The sequence below is a fragment of the Helianthus annuus genome, chromosome 13 (genome assembly GCF_002127325.2).
Source record: "Helianthus annuus cultivar XRQ/B chromosome 13, HanXRQr2.0-SUNRISE, whole genome shotgun sequence".
In the NCBI taxonomy this organism is placed as follows: Eukaryota; Viridiplantae; Streptophyta; class Magnoliopsida; order Asterales; family Asteraceae; genus Helianthus; species Helianthus annuus.
Window position 1 is genome coordinate 14,351,101 of NC_035445.2, and position 15,561 is coordinate 14,366,661.

General features: G+C 36.3%; 1 protein-coding gene across 1 annotated transcript; it reads right to left on the minus strand.

Moving 5' to 3' along the window:
- Positions 1-574: 574 nt before the first annotated feature.
- On the minus strand, positions 575-4,278 carry LOC110897512 (50S ribosomal protein L13, chloroplastic). The gene is made up of 4 exons (XM_022144259.2): positions 3,942-4,278; positions 1,244-1,429; positions 931-1,101; positions 575-859 (listed from the first exon to the last, which is right to left on the minus strand). The coding sequence occupies exons 1-4, from the start codon at positions 4,116-4,118 to the stop codon at positions 743-745; spliced, it is 651 nt and encodes a 216-aa protein (XP_021999951.1). The 5' UTR covers positions 4,119-4,278; the 3' UTR covers positions 575-742.
- Between the last annotated feature and the right edge of the window lie 11,283 nt (positions 4,279-15,561).

The following is a 15,561-nucleotide window of genomic DNA, read 5'->3' on the forward strand; positions in this document are numbered from 1 at the left end:
TAACGTGCAAGGTTAGATATATAATTTTTTTTTCCTTATACGAAATGATCTTAAGTGTAGGTTTTCATAAAAATAACTTTCTCAGTTGACACATGGTATTAGTACAAATGCATAGTATCTCAGTTGAGAATTATATTGGCAGTAATTAACTTGCAAAACAAGGGGCATTACAGTAATTTGAAATCTGATATGTGAGTTTTTAATATGTGAGGGGTCTGTTTTGTAATATTCTGTACTAGAGGGACTATAGTTGTAATGGTTGGGCAGTTGTTAGTTAGGTAGTTAATGACTGTTATATACCGTTGTAATCAGTTGGAAGGGTATCGAATAATTGAGCTAAAACTTCTGATTGTTTCTTTCTCTTCTTCCTTCTCTGATTTCGTTCTTCAATTCTACCTCGTATCATTGGTATTAGAGCCAAACTCGGAGTGATGGCCCACAGAGTGGTGGCCTGGAGAGAGCCAGCCGTGACCAACGAGGACGTTGGCCCTTAAGGAGGGTCGATTGTTATGGATCGAAACCATTGCAAGATATGGGACTTGTCCCACATCGGTTGTATGGGCAATCAATGTGGGGTTTATATACTAAATGAGCTCTCTCACCCACCAGACAAGTCTTTTGGGTTGAGTTCTCTCGTTTGATATGTAACATTGATATCAGAGCTCTGATTCAAAAACGAAAGAAAGAAGAAATATGCTTCTCAAATGATAAATTGATAATTCAAAAACGAAAAAAGGAGAAGCTAGGTTTGTTTCTGTATCCTCTTGTCTCTTATAGGCAAGTCGATCGGCGTTTGTGCTTGGTGTGGATGGTCAGGACCTGTGTACACCTTAAGGTGAGTAAAAAGATCTCTTCCAAGCTGCAAAACAAGTTAACTTTTATAAAAAACATATTAAAACCAAGAAACAAGAAGAAACTGTGATATCTCACCCTTCCCTTGGGAAGCATCCCACGGACCGCGTGCTCAATGATCCTTTCTGGAATCCTTTGTTGAAGCTGATCCAAAGTTTCAACTTTCATCCCACCAGGTCTGCCCGAATGCCTCCTGTACAGTTTTTGGGTTCTCTTTTTGCCCGAGACTGCAACTTTATCAGCATTTACCTATATTAACCGACATCATAACTTTATGCTAAGCACTTGTAGTATCCCAAACAAGGTCTACTAATGTTGCTATTTTGCATGATTATCGCGATATGTAATAATGTAAATGTGATTTCTGAGTAGCAGGGATATGCATGCATACCACGATGACAAAAGCTCCCATGTCTACACTAGGAGTATAGGTAGCAAGATTCTTGCCACGTATGTGAATGGCTATCGTTGATGCCAGCCTTCCAAGAATTTTGTCTGTGGCGTCAACAACATACCATGTCTTTTCTGTGTTCACATGATCTTCGGCTTTGGGGTACCATGTCTTGTTCCATACATCCTGGAACAAAGAAAACAAGAATGTTTATTATACAAGTAAACTATATTACAGAAAATAATATACTGCAAAGAAACCTTGTATGCTTTCATCTTGAAACTTGTGCAAAGTTATCAATCATCACCGCATATTGAAGATTCAAGTTCTAATTTTGCTAAATAGGTCTTAACGAATTTTCAAAAACAGCTAGAATTTTAAGGTGTTGACGTGTAAGTAAATAAGTGCTTGATTCCATTTCAAATTCAATTGGCCAACCCCCAACCTTCAACATTTTGTGGAACGGAAAACATGTATACCATACTAGTGAAACTCAAATTAGCAGACAATGATTCAGAATGATACACAGCATACTTCATAATAAGATATTATTATGACCGGTCTTGTGGATCCTCAAAGACGAAACAGATAGTACATAAAACATCATCATCATCATCATCATACTCAGTAAATCCCACAAATAGCAAAGCTAAGGCAGGGTCTGAGGAGGATAGATGTAGACAGCCTTACCTCTATAGGAATAGAGAGGCTGCTTCCAGTGAGACCCCCGGCTCGATTGTAGTTTTGTATCAAGCCTTGGACCTAAGGTACATAACACTCGAACCATCGGGACAGAGACCGATTAGTGCATGTACCCCCGTGTCTTTCAGCTATGAACACCACCACATGATGCATGATTAACCATCCACCGCTTTTAACGGTATTTTCACGAAATTAGTACATCACACTTTTGCCCCTTGAGCGCCCAAACATATATACATTATATGTGCACACTACAAGCAGGGCAAATAGTACATCATGTGATAGAAGCCGATTCAAGATGGCTAATCTCCCAAGAGACCCGTTGAGTGGGTTAGGCTCCAAGAACTAGATAAGAGAAACGAAACATTACTTTTCAATAATTTTCTTCTTATCTTCATTCCAAAGCAAAACAAGGTATTTAAAGAACATTGGTGCATGTAACCTACTGTTACGTGAGCAACATGAAATTAGGAAATAAAGTAAACATGGGAAAATGCATGACTTAAACTACAAGAACGTGGGAACATGGGAACTTGACAAATCTTGCACTTGACCGGATGTTTGGCGGTTCATGGAGGGTCCGTATCATCATGTTTACATAATGTACTTCTAATTATATCTCAAATATTTCTACCTATGTTTACATAAACAATGAGGATGATGCAAATTGGACTTCATGCTAACTTCCTCCACATTTGCGTATTACAGCTATACGATCAAATAGGGTGCCGGCCTACTTCGTATAAGGTCAAGTCAAACATGCAGATTACAACAAGATATAATTATCCAATATACAAAAATTTTGGTCAATATTGAGATTTCTAGGAAGTTGTCAAGCTACAACTTTTTTTCTTCCTTGGGTTTACAACATTTGATTATTGGTATCTCGCTAGGTTGTTTGATATTCAAGATCGATGTGCATTTTTTTATTCCATTCATAGCAGGGCTATATAAATGAGCCGAGCGGAGCCAGGATGGGCTTGGGCTTGGGCTCGGCTTCGAGCTGCTAGTTTATCTTATCGATCGGAAATGTTGAGCTCGAGCTCAGCTCGTTAAAACTCATGCCATCCTATTTATTTATTTTTAAAAAATAGAACTTTGTATTTTTACACATACTGATATATATATATAGAAACAACATATAACACTTTCAACAAACACATAATGCAGAATTTATAAACTACAAAATTTATAACCTATATATAATAAATTCAGGTCAACGCCCCGTTTGCGGTATGCGCATATAATGTATATATGTGTAGGCTATCGGGGGGCAAAAGTGAAAGTGCACTAATTTCAATGTTATTTTACTAATTTCGTGAAAATAACGTTAAAAGCTGGGGCGGTTAATCATGCATCATGTGGTGGCGTTGATAGTTGTAAGACAAAAGTGTACATGCACTAATCGGTCTTTGTCCCGATTGCTGACTGTTATGTGTCTTATGTCCAAGGCTTGATGCAACACTACTATCGAGCCGGGGTCTCACTGGAAACAACCTCTCTATTCCTACAGGTAGAGGTAAGGTTGTCTACATCTTACCCTCCTCAGACCTTACCTTTGCTTTGCTGTTGCCTGTTGATGGGATTTATTGAGTATGATGATGATATAATAAATTCAGGTCATAGTTTATATATTAATTTTTTTTTTTGCTTCAATTTTAACTAGTCGAATGAACGAACAAGCCAATGAGCCAGGAGCAAGTTTACCCTGGCTCGGCTGGGCTCATTTACAAACGAGCCGATTTCCAGAGAGCCTAGTGCTTGTGACAACGTTTTTTACATGCACATATTATCAGAATTACTCACAACAATTTCATCATAAAAACTGACATAAGACCTTCCAAAGATGCTACAATTCTCACATAATGAAGAATTAATGTAACACTTATTTGAAATGAAGAAAATCCATCCCCAATAATGCATAATATATATAATTTTAGACATCGAAAATGAGTATAGAGTAGAATTATGTAGTAACGGTTGGCTAATTAATTACCGGTCCGGTGAAATTGGAATCTGTAAACATCCAACGCTGCTCAACAGGGGCAAGGTTTCGTTGGCAGCGGATCTGAAAGTTACGATTGGTTGTGGTAGTGGTGTGGTTTGTTGAGAGAAGTGGATTCTTGTGCGATGCTGCGAACATCGCGGATGATGAAGTTGCGTAGGCAATCATCGCCTTTGATCTTCCTCCCTCAACACTACAGGAGGAGAGGATAAGGTGTAGTCAAGTGAAAGTGAAGGAGAGTTTCACTTGCTAAACTACTTTTATCCTACCCTGTGAGTGTTTTATTCGACCTCAACTTCGCTAAACTACTTTTATCCTACCCTGTGAGTGTTTTATTCGACCTCAACTTCGTTTTTTATATTTTAAAATGAATAGTTTTTTAAATTAGAATCCTGCGTAAATTATACTTTTCGTTTTTTATTTTTTTTTTATATTATTATATATATCAAATTATAACATGGCTTTCGATTTTTGCCCATTTATTTTAGGTGTTTTCTGATTTTGCCCATGTGACCACTAAAAATAAGGATATCTATGCGGTGCCCTTCAATTATAAAATATACAAAATAACTAAGGACAAAAATGCATCCAAATCAATTTCTTTTAATTTCATTTGATTTTATAATTTATGTTTCAAGTTTTTCACTTGTAAACTATAACTAAAATTATAATTCTTACTAACTTTTATTAAAAAACAAACATGTGAATTATAATTGATTTTTCTGCTCTTTATCGTGATAAACTGAATCAACACATACGAAAATATCATTAGTCAATACATGCAGGCGTCATAATATCTCTTTCGATTGCTATATCGAGTGTTTGTATCGTACTCATACCTAAGGATTAGTAAATGGTACCATGTACCGGTATTGAATTTTCCAAACCGAAATATTTTTGGTACCAGTTTGTACGGTACGGGTATTTACTGGTTTTAACCTTCAAATACCGGTATCGTACCGTTACCGAACCTTGCCAAGATGCGCGAGGAAACCCACCGAAAACTCGCCGCGAAGCGCGAGAAAACCTACTAGTTTATATTGGATTCCAATGGATAACCTTTAACTTTAATATTTATAGTCACAATCATTTATTTGAAAAACTCATTACACCTTTTGATGTAGCGTGTGAAATGATAACGAAGAACAAATCACGTTGATTCTACAAATATCCGTGATGATCTTTCCCAAACCCCCAAAATTCAACCCAAATGGCAGAGAATTTGAAGTGATTAAACTCAAAATTGATTTCTGACCATTGGAATTACAAGAGCAATACATAAATAGATACTGAAATTCAAGATGAGCCACAAAAAGGTCATTGGCCAAACACAAGCACAAAAACAAAATGCATAAAACACCGAAAAAATATAAAAAGTGTCCAAAACTCCCATTAGAATGTGTTTTTGGGGGGCAAAACTTGGACAAGGGCCCTTCGGGCCTTGCCATGACGTGCTCCTCGTTTCAATCTTCAATTTGACTGGTCGAACGCCTAAAACGGAGCCCCGTAGCCAAAGTTATGCTCGTTTTCAAAAATCACCCTTGGAAGCTCGATGATGGGCCTCCAGAAATGTCGTTTTCGTAAGCGGGTTGCTCGTCACCTAATGACTCTTGCGTGTAAGAAGGCTCACCAACGTCTTCTTGTACTCTCGAGGCACCACTAACGAAAAAGTTATTGCCATATTCTTCCTGTCCGTACGAGGTACTGTAACCGGCTTCACAATACGAAGACCCGTAACCATGATCATAGCTAGAGACGACTAACTGGAAAAAAACAACGGTTAAATCATAACCGGCACATCTAAAAGCCTTCATAATAATAAGTAAATATATTTTTACCTCGTTCAGATCTGGTAACAACGGTTGGCGGGGCATAACACACTAAAAAAACCAACTGGTAAAAGGTAATGGTAAGTTTAACGCCGAATAGAAAAAAATACATATATATACTTACCTCGTTGAGGTCTGGCAACAACGATTCATTATGATGGGGACGAAAGCCGGACACAACCTCCTCCGCGTGATCATCATTTCCTCTCTCATCGTAAGAATCAGGGACATGAGCCCCCTCCTAATACAAACGGTGTACTAAGTATTTCATAAACAAATAGAACAAGTTAAAAAAATGTTATACCACACTGCTTTCCGGAATAAACGTGCTCGTGTTTGTGTAGGACGATTCGCCGAAAATGTGGTTGAACCAATGTGACAACCCTCAAAATTTCATGTATCCGTACGATTCATTAATGTAAATTAAAGTGCTTGATGTATGTGCTGAATTACTTAACTGCTTTCTGATTACTGTGTCATACTTACGTGTGCTTGCTAACATACTAGTCTTGTGCAGAAAATTGACTAAATAGTCTTGTATGCTTTCCTAAGTGTTGGGAATTAAAAGTATTACAAAAAGTTACATAAAAGACACTATACGGAATCACTTAGCACTTTAACGGAACGGTATCTAACCGGACATTATCCGGAACACTATAATATTGCAAGAAACACTGTTTTTATTTTTCTGAGCTAGTTATGGTTCCCGAGCACTATAACTCACTACATATTACATGTAACACATAACACTAGACTTTTACCACATAACCTCCCACTAATTACCTTTTACCATCAAAATTTACAAACTTACCCCCCCCCCCTCATTGTTCACGGCACCAAGGGGCCCCACCACTCCAAGATTTGCCAAAATCTTCTTAATATCTCCTCTAATCTTTCCTTGGATTTTGGAGTGATCATGTTTGTACTACCTTGGACATTTAAACCATTGTGTAAAAGGAATTAAGAGATTATATAATGGATAAGTAACATCATCTTCTTCACAACCCTTCTCCTCTCTCCCTCCTTTGAAGCTCACGGCCGAAACACCCCCTTACACTCCCACCATTTTAGATTTCCTTCCAACCATTCCAAGTTCATTTTGAGGTGCACAAAGGTGAATAACGAAGTGTGGAACTCACGGATCATCAAGGACCTCTCTAGTGCGCTTTTATCCTCTACATTTTCACTTGTGATCTTCCCTAGCTTTAAGCTAGTTGTAAGCTTCTTGTTAATCCTTATTTACTTCATGTTTATGGTGGTTAAAAGGTTTATTATGAAGAAAACATATGAACACCATAAGATCTTACACTAAAACTTGAAACATAAGCTTAAATAAGATGATACATGAAGAAATAATGTTAGTATGATGTTGTTTGATATATGTTGATGCTTGCTTGTTGATTACTAGAAATATGTTGTTGATCATTACATGAAACTTGTTAACTTATGATTAAAAACATAATTTAACAAGTAGGAGGTGATTAGGGGTTTTCATGAAAGAATCACCTCCATATTTAGACATGAACTTGGTGATAAAATGATTTCTTGTAAAAATAATAAACCAAGTGAACTAGTGATCTTGTAGATCTAAAACTTGTGAGTGATTTTCCTAAATAAACCAAGATTAAAAGACGGTTTTCGAAAGATCATGATCCTTACACTATTTTGGAAATAAAGTAAGTATATGGACACTAGTAACACATGAAAATGTTGTAAATAAATATTTTTGTAAAATATGTTCACAAGTTGTAAACATCTAAAAATCCCGAGAATGAGATTTTAAATAAAGTAAACACACTATGGAGGGTAACTAAACCCACTAAACGCCATACCAAGTTACTACGCGTTTTTATGAAACATCAAGTTCATGTTGGTTTGTAAATGGAATAGTTTGCTCTTGGTAAATAGTTGTTGATTGTTGAATGATTTTTAGAAAAGAAAATGATATGCTTATTAGCATGGACACCTCCATTTACAAAGGAAACTCTGGCGAAATTTTCTAAAAATTCCAACACTTAGAAATTATTTTTCTAACAAGTGTTCATAAATACGTTTAAACTTTGTTTTTCAAAATAAACTTCGCCATGAGCTTTGTTACAAAAATACAACGTAGCGGAGGTAGGTCTTTACAAGTAAAATGGTTAAATATATTGATGCATGTCAGTGTGTATATATTTTAGGTATATATTTTAAGCCCTTTTTACACTTTTTAGCCAAGTTTTAAATTTATAAACACGATATTCACTAAAACTAAACATACATGTGGGCAAGTGCACCCATCGTGGACGTAGTATAGTGTTGGTACGATACCGAGGTCGTCCAAGGACACAAGAACTTTTAGTACCGGTTTATCCTCAACGTCTGTTGGTGCATGCATCTGTCGATTTCGTCTTGTATCGAGTCTTGTACTAGATTGATTAGATCAGGGCACTTTGTTCGAGAAAACAGAATTAAAGGTGATTTCGCTTGAAGGAGTTGATTTCGCTTGAAATGTCATTATGCAGTTTTAAGCGGAATCATAACATTACTAATTCCGCTTGAAATGCACCTTGACACTTTCAAGCGGAATCCCAAGTCTATATATAGCCTTTCGAGCGAAATCAAATGTAACAGTGTATGATTTGGATACCGAGGTGCTGCCGGTTTGTCCAGTGATTGTAATCTGTGTTATATCAATCAGAAAGAAGTTTAAAGTGATATTCAAGCTGTTTCGAAGTCTATTTCTCTGTTTCCGCCTTTGAAATAGATTAAAACTCCTCTGAACGACTCGTTCGGGTCGCAACACGATCCCACAAGTGGTATCAGAGCTCAGGAGGAGGAGTTCCTACTGATTCAACTCAAAATTTTCTTGTTTTCTACACCTTCTTTTCAAAATCAACAAGTTTTTACGGTTAAAATTGGCTAATTTTCTCACATATCGTGTAAAACTGTGTTTTAACAAACCCTTGAGAGTTTCAGAACAAAATTCGGATTAAAAGTGGTAAAAATGGACTAAAAAGGTAATTCCGCTTGAACGAACAATATCTGTTTCCGCTTCAAAGTCATTATTCCACTTGAGATTTTCAAGCGAAATCAGTGATTTTGCTTGAAATAGTCTGATTCCGCTTCAAAGTTGCTATTCCGCTTGAAATTTCAAGCGAAATCAGTGATTCCGCTCCAAATTGTACTGATTCCGTTTCAAATCAGTGATTCCGCTTCAAACATAATTTCGCTTGAAATTCAAATGAAATCAAGTGATTCCGTTTGAACTTCTTATTCCGCTTGAAATCTTTATTTCGCTTGAAGTTGTTTTTTTTTCAGGTTATTTCGCTTGAAAAGTGCTGATTTTTGAAAAACGTGATTCCAATCATGAGTGAAGAATTTTATAACGCATTCGCCACATCTCCGACTACTCCGGCTTCCATTGCTCAAAACATGAATTTGGAAAATGAAACTAGTACAATGCAAAAACCACCGAAGCTAATGAGCATTGAGGAGTATTACAGATGGAAAGATAGGTTTGAAAACTGGGTTCAAGCTAACCATCTAAGATCATGGGAATGTATTTTGAAGAAGTATGTTCTACCACGTACGGATCTGCAAGTTGAAAAAGAAATCTCAGAATTCAATGACAAAGAATGTGTCATGTACAAAGCTGAAAAGATGATGATTAGTCTACTTCAGCAAGCCATTAAAGAAGACATCTTCGTATTGCTTCAACATGACAAAACTTCAAAATCAATTTGGGATGCTCTTAAAATCAAATTTGAGAGAAGTGAGAAGATGATTAAAAGTAAAAAGGCATTACTTAAGAAAGAATTTGATCTCTTCACCAGTTTTCCCGGGGAAGATACAAAGAAATTAATTGAAAGATATTGCCATTTAGTGCGATCCATGTCAATGTTAAGCATAACCAAAGATCGAGAGGAATGGGTCGACAAGTTAGCTGACGCTTTACCTCAAAAGGAGTGGGGTACTTACTTGATGATCTTAAAGAACACTGGAGTATATGATGGTTTGACGATTTCTCAGTTTATTGAGAAGATTGAGGGTCAAGATCTGGAACAGCAAAAGATTGCGAGGATGAGTAATCCGAGTGGTCAACAAGACATGAAAATGTATTATAAAGGCAGTGTTCAAGAGGTTGAAAGAAGTCCGAAAATTCAAACTACGTTTAGTGCTGGAAACTCATCTGAAAATGTTGATCAAGGTTCAAACAACAGCAGTGGATTTTCTTCATATCCGAGTGTTAATCCCAAGAGTTCATCATCAAGTTTCCATTCTCAAAGTACAAAAAGTGGTGGTTGTGTGATATAGTGCAATATAGCTTTGAATCTTCCAGAGGGTCAAAGCTTTTCTGAAGAAATTGCAAAAGATCATATGTCATTACTTGAAACTGTGCTGCAATCCTATGAAGGTTTGGTTGCAGGGAGAATCGGAAATCCTATGCTAACGAAAGAGGATTACGATCAGATAGACGCTGAAGAATTGGAACTAATGGACATCAAATGGTGTCTGGCTAGTGTCCTGAGAAGAGCTGAAAAGTTCAAGATGATTACTGGAAGAAATGATTTTCTTGATGCACATGTTTCAACTTTGGGTTTTGATAAATCTAAAGTTACTTGTTTTCGATGCAGGGAGAAAGGTCATTTCAAGAGGGAATGCAAGAATAGAGAAGCAAATGAAGCAAAGAATCCGTTTGGAAAAGATGATTACTACCAGAAAGCCATATATCAACAAGTTGGTCAACAACAACAACAACAACAACAACCACAAGTGGCTCATGGAAGAAAAGTAATAAAGGATTCTTCAAAGAAAGCGTGTTTAGTCAATCAAGAAAATTTCAGCTGGGATAAATACATCTCATCTGACAGCAAAGCATGCCTAATCAATCAAGATGATGAAAGGTTACCTGAAGGTTTTAGCTGGGATATGTTTGTTGATGAAAAAGGAGAGTTTAAAGCTTTCATTGCTAAAATTTTGAAAGAACCAGATATGTTTACCGAGTTGATGAAAGCTATTGGTGTTAGTGTGATGAATGAAGAAGAAAAGTCTGTCTCATCAGATGAAAGCTCACTAAGTTCAGATGAAAGTTCAGAAAAGGAAACTGTTTTTTATCAAACACCATCTGAGTCTGGTTTTTCAGATGATAGTTCTGATAAATCAATAGAGTTTGTTCAATCACCAACTGATGACAGTGGTAATGATGAAGAAGAAAGACATATTAATGTTGCAAAAACTCATCTATCTCCTGAAAGCTTTCAATTTTATTTGCAGATCGCTTGGAGAAGCTGAAGGAGAGACGAGCAGCAAAAGAACAAAAACAAATGAAGTCTGAAAGTGTTGTTCAAAAAGAAGAGATTGTTCAAAATGAAGAGGTTAAAATTGTTGCTGAGGAGATTGGTGAAACAGAAAAGGTGACTGGAGCTGAAAAAGTTGTTGAATCTGAGAAAATTATTGAAGTAGAAAAAATTGTGGAAGTCATCAAGCCTTGCTCAAAGTGTCTAGAATCTTGCAAAGAATGTGCAGCAAAAGACGAGAAGTTGGCTGAGCTTGAGAAGATGAAAGAACAATTACTGTTCAATCTCAATTACGTGAAGGAATCTTATGATGTATTGAATAGAACAGTAACTGGTCTTCAAAAGACAAATTCTGAGAGAGAAGACGCTTTGACAATGATGAATGCAACGATGATGACAAAAGAAAAAGCTATAAACTATTACATTGAGGAATGTGCCAAGATAAAACAAGAGTTGGAGACTGAGAAAATTGAGAATGAGAGAATCAGACGATTATTACAGAGTTATTCTAGTTCTGATTATCTTATTGATCGAACTTATCCAACTGTGACAGGTTTCGAAGCATTTCAGGATAAGAAGCCAAAGAAGAAGGATACTGGTAAGAAACTGAGTGTTAGCTATAACAAGTGTCCGCCTCCGATCTGGGAAGGTTATTCTCCCAGAAAACCAAATGAGGAGCAAGTTCAAAAGGCAGTCAATATAAAACTGAAGTCTGATATAACCGATGAATTACCAGAAAACATTGACGTCATTTTCACATCGTCTGACACTGATCATGAGTCTGAGTTAATAAAAAAGTTGGTTGATCAGGTGTTGGATACAGATGAGGAGTCTGAGTAAAAGTCCGAGTCTGGAGGTTCAAGTTCGTCAGTAAACAGTCCAAAACAATCAGTTAAACGGGCGTACAGTAAAGAGTTTTTGTTATCAAAATCAAATTTGAATGATGAAACATTCGAAGTAGTATATACTTTGAATGATTCTGACAAATTATATTCTGACAAAGAGTTTCCAATAAGAAGTGTTAGATTTGAAATGATCAAAAAGGTTTTCAAAATGACAGAAATCAATATTTCTGAAATAAAAGATTTAAATCTTACTGGAAAACCTAAAAAATACACTTCAAGAGTTCAACAACGGTTAAACAAGAAAAAAGGTTACAGTTCTGGTTCTGGTTTTCAAAAGAAACCAAACCATAACGGTAATTTCAAAAAGAAAGGTCTAGGCTTTATTCCATCAGAAAATGATAAAAATGATAAAATTTCTAAAACAAACACAAAATTTGTTTCAGGAGGAAGTGCTGAGGAAGAACAGAAGAAACCTTGCTGGAGACAATCAAACAAGGAGTTTCTTGCTGAGAGGAAAGGAACTGGAGTTTTTCATAGAAAAGAGACTAGAACCTGTTACAAATGCAATGAAGTTGGTCACATTGCGTGGAACTGTTCTCAAACTACTAAGACAAAGCAGGGAGTCTCTGAAAAACTTAAAGAAAAAGTTGTTGATGTTGAACTACCAACTGAGAAATTCAAAATTTTTGAAAATTCAACTTATGAAGTTGGTGAGTGTTCAAAGAAAAAATTTTACAAAAAGAGAGCCAAGGACAACCAATTGTGGGTTGTTAAGAAGTTTTCTGAGAAAGTCGGCGATGAACCTGGTTCCACAAAGCCAGAAGAGCCACAAGTTGAGGTTAAAGAAGAGAAATCAGTACCTTCAGTGAATGATGATAATTTTCCATCATTGAAGGATGGAAAATTTAAGCAGAAAGTTGGTAAGGTTGAGATCTCAAATCAATTCTATACTGAAAAGAAGGAATTTGATGTTGAGAAAACTTTTAATGGCATTGTGAAAAAGATTTTTGAGAAAATGGTCGAAGGAAATACCAAAGGGGTTAAAGATTTTTATGCGACAAAGAAGGCAACTTATAACCCAACTGAATCAGAGTTAAAATCACCCAGGGTTGGTCAGACTTGGGTGGAAATTCTTTTCCCTTAAAAATCTGACTTGCCGGAGATCCCAAGTTTGTAATCGTGGATCAAGAATCGGCATCTTTCTTGATAATTGAATTTGTGAATGAATCTTATAATGGTTAATTTTTACAGGTTAAGTGTGACTTGCCGGAGCTTCCAGGTTGGTAAGTGTGAAGCAGGAATCGACATCTTTATTGGTAAAATGATTTTGTGTAGATGTGGTATTCCTACAACTGGTAAATCAGGGACATTAAGTTGTACTTGATTTTCTTACAAGTGGTACAGATGGTAATTTTTACAAGTGATTCGTCAAGGTCATTAAATTGAACTTGATGTAATCCTCATACATGTGGTTAAAAATGGACAATGTGATGAGTTTACCCGAACCTACAAGAGGTTAAAACAAAACTTATTTTCTGGAAAAACCATTTTGATTAAAACAAACTTGAGTGTTTTGAAATCTTAATGGGAAAATAGTTTGTTGAAAGGGGGAGTTCTGATTGTTTATGCCTAGTGCATGGCGAATTGAAGCAATTCGATATCAGTTGTCATTTTTCTTGTATAGTTTGTTTTCAAATTTCTTTTAATGTGTTTGCATTTTAGGGGGAGTAAAAATTTCAGAAAATCCAAAAACATTAGAAAATTTGAACAATCCAAAAACATGATAAAATGAAAAATGAGTTTTGTTGTGAAAAAGAGGAAATGATAGTACATCAGTGGACGATCACAGCATGCTAAAGAATTGGATAGTTAAAATGTGATAAACGATCTCACTGTGGATGTGCCAGTAGGTTTTTATACATTTAGTAGATTGTGACGAGATATAAACCTAAAATTTCAAACTTATATCGTGGGTAACATTTCTTGGATATATGGGTAACCCCCGAAATCTTGTTTGAAAGGTCCCTCTTTCTGAGATACTAGGTCTTTATACTCAGTGATATCTGGGGTATTATCCCGGGATTTCTGATTTTGCGGAAGCAATGGCCTAGTCCCCGTATAATACTTTGCAAAATGCTTGAAATATAGCATCGCCCTCAGTACAAAAATGATGAAACATTGAAAAATGCTAATTATGTGCTGTTGAAGAAAAGATCCTCTAAAGGGGACACACCTAAAGTCGAGCCGTCATCTCTCTGCTGAACGGAAGTTCTGACCTGATCTCTCACGGTTTCGCACCTAACCCTTTTACAGATATCATCTAGGTATACTCACCTGTAAGACTGAATATTGGGATCTGGATACGGGAGTATATTCAAGTGATGGGACACGCGAATAAGTTTAAGTGCTTAAGACATTAATCATCATATCTCGAAACAGTTGAACTTTGTGTGAAAATTTAAGTGGACCAATATACTGACAATCTAAGTGAATTGTTTAGAACTTAAAATGAAATGAAGCTTAACGGTGTTGGTGATTTGTCTCATAAACTGATATGATCTTCTTACACAAACTCACAAAAATATTGTCTGTAAATATTTCTTTACTGCATTTCATTTAAACTCAAAAATCCAAAAAGATTTTCAGTGTGTTTTAGCATAAATTTAAAAAAAAATTCAAAAAGATTTTCGACAACTGATGTTGGAAAGCTGATTTTCAAAATTCCGAGTGCTGAACATGATGAACAGGTTTGGGAAAGTTTATTTGAAGATGTTTGAAAAGAAAATTGATATTTTTGACAAGTGGTTTATCACAAAATTTTAATGGTAAATCATTTTGAGATTGGATTCTCAAGTGGGTAGTTTATTGTGAGGTAGAGTTTGTGCAGGAAGGGCCAGGTTATAATCCTGGAGCTGATGATGCTGATGAACTTAAGGAATCAAGAGACCTGCTGATGAACTTAAGGAATCAAGAGATCTGCTGATGATCTTAAGGAATTAAGAGATCTGATCAAGAGAATAAGAAAGCTTGAGAGCAAGATAACGATCCTGATTCTGTGAAAGCCAGATTACAATTTCAGCACATCGAAAGGGGGAGTCTGAAGACATCCGAAAGAAGGTTTAGTTAGAAGGGAGCATGTTGGTGCTGAAAGAAAAAGTAAAGCCCAAAGATTGATAAAGATTGAAGATGAGAAGACTCGACACTGAAGACTCGTCAACATCTGAGGGGGAGTCTGTTGGTGCATGCATCTGTCGACTTCGTCTTGTATCGAGTCTTGTACTAGATTGATTAGATCAGGGCACTTTGTTTGAGAAAACAGAATTAAAGGTGATTTCGCTTGAAGGAGTTGATTTCGCTTGAAATGTCATTATGTAGTTTCAAGCAGAATCATAACATTACTAATTCCGCTTGAAATGCACCTTGACACTTTCAAGCGGAATCCCAAGTCTATATATAGCCTTTCGAGCGAAATCATATGTAACAGTGTATGATTTGGATACCGAGGTACTGCCGGTTTGTCCAGTGATTGTAATCTGTGTTATATCAATCAAAAAGAAGTTTAAAGTGATATTCAAGCTGTTTCGAAGTCTATTTCTCTGTTTCCGCCTTTGAAATAGATTAAAACTCCTCTGATCGACTCGTTCGGGTCGCAACACAA

Coding starts and splice junctions, on each gene's coding strand:
- LOC110897512 (XM_022144259.2), bottom strand. CDS start 4,118: ATGATTGCCTACGCAACTTCATCATCCGCGATGTTCGCAGCATCGCAC. Junction 1,430..3,941: donor ATTCCAATTTCACCGGACCG/GTAATTAATTAG, acceptor TCTTTGTTCCAG/GATGTATGGAACAAGACATG. Junction 1,102..1,243: donor TGGGAGCTTTTGTCATCGTG/GTATGCATGCAT, acceptor CGGTTAATATAG/GTAAATGCTGATAAAGTTGC.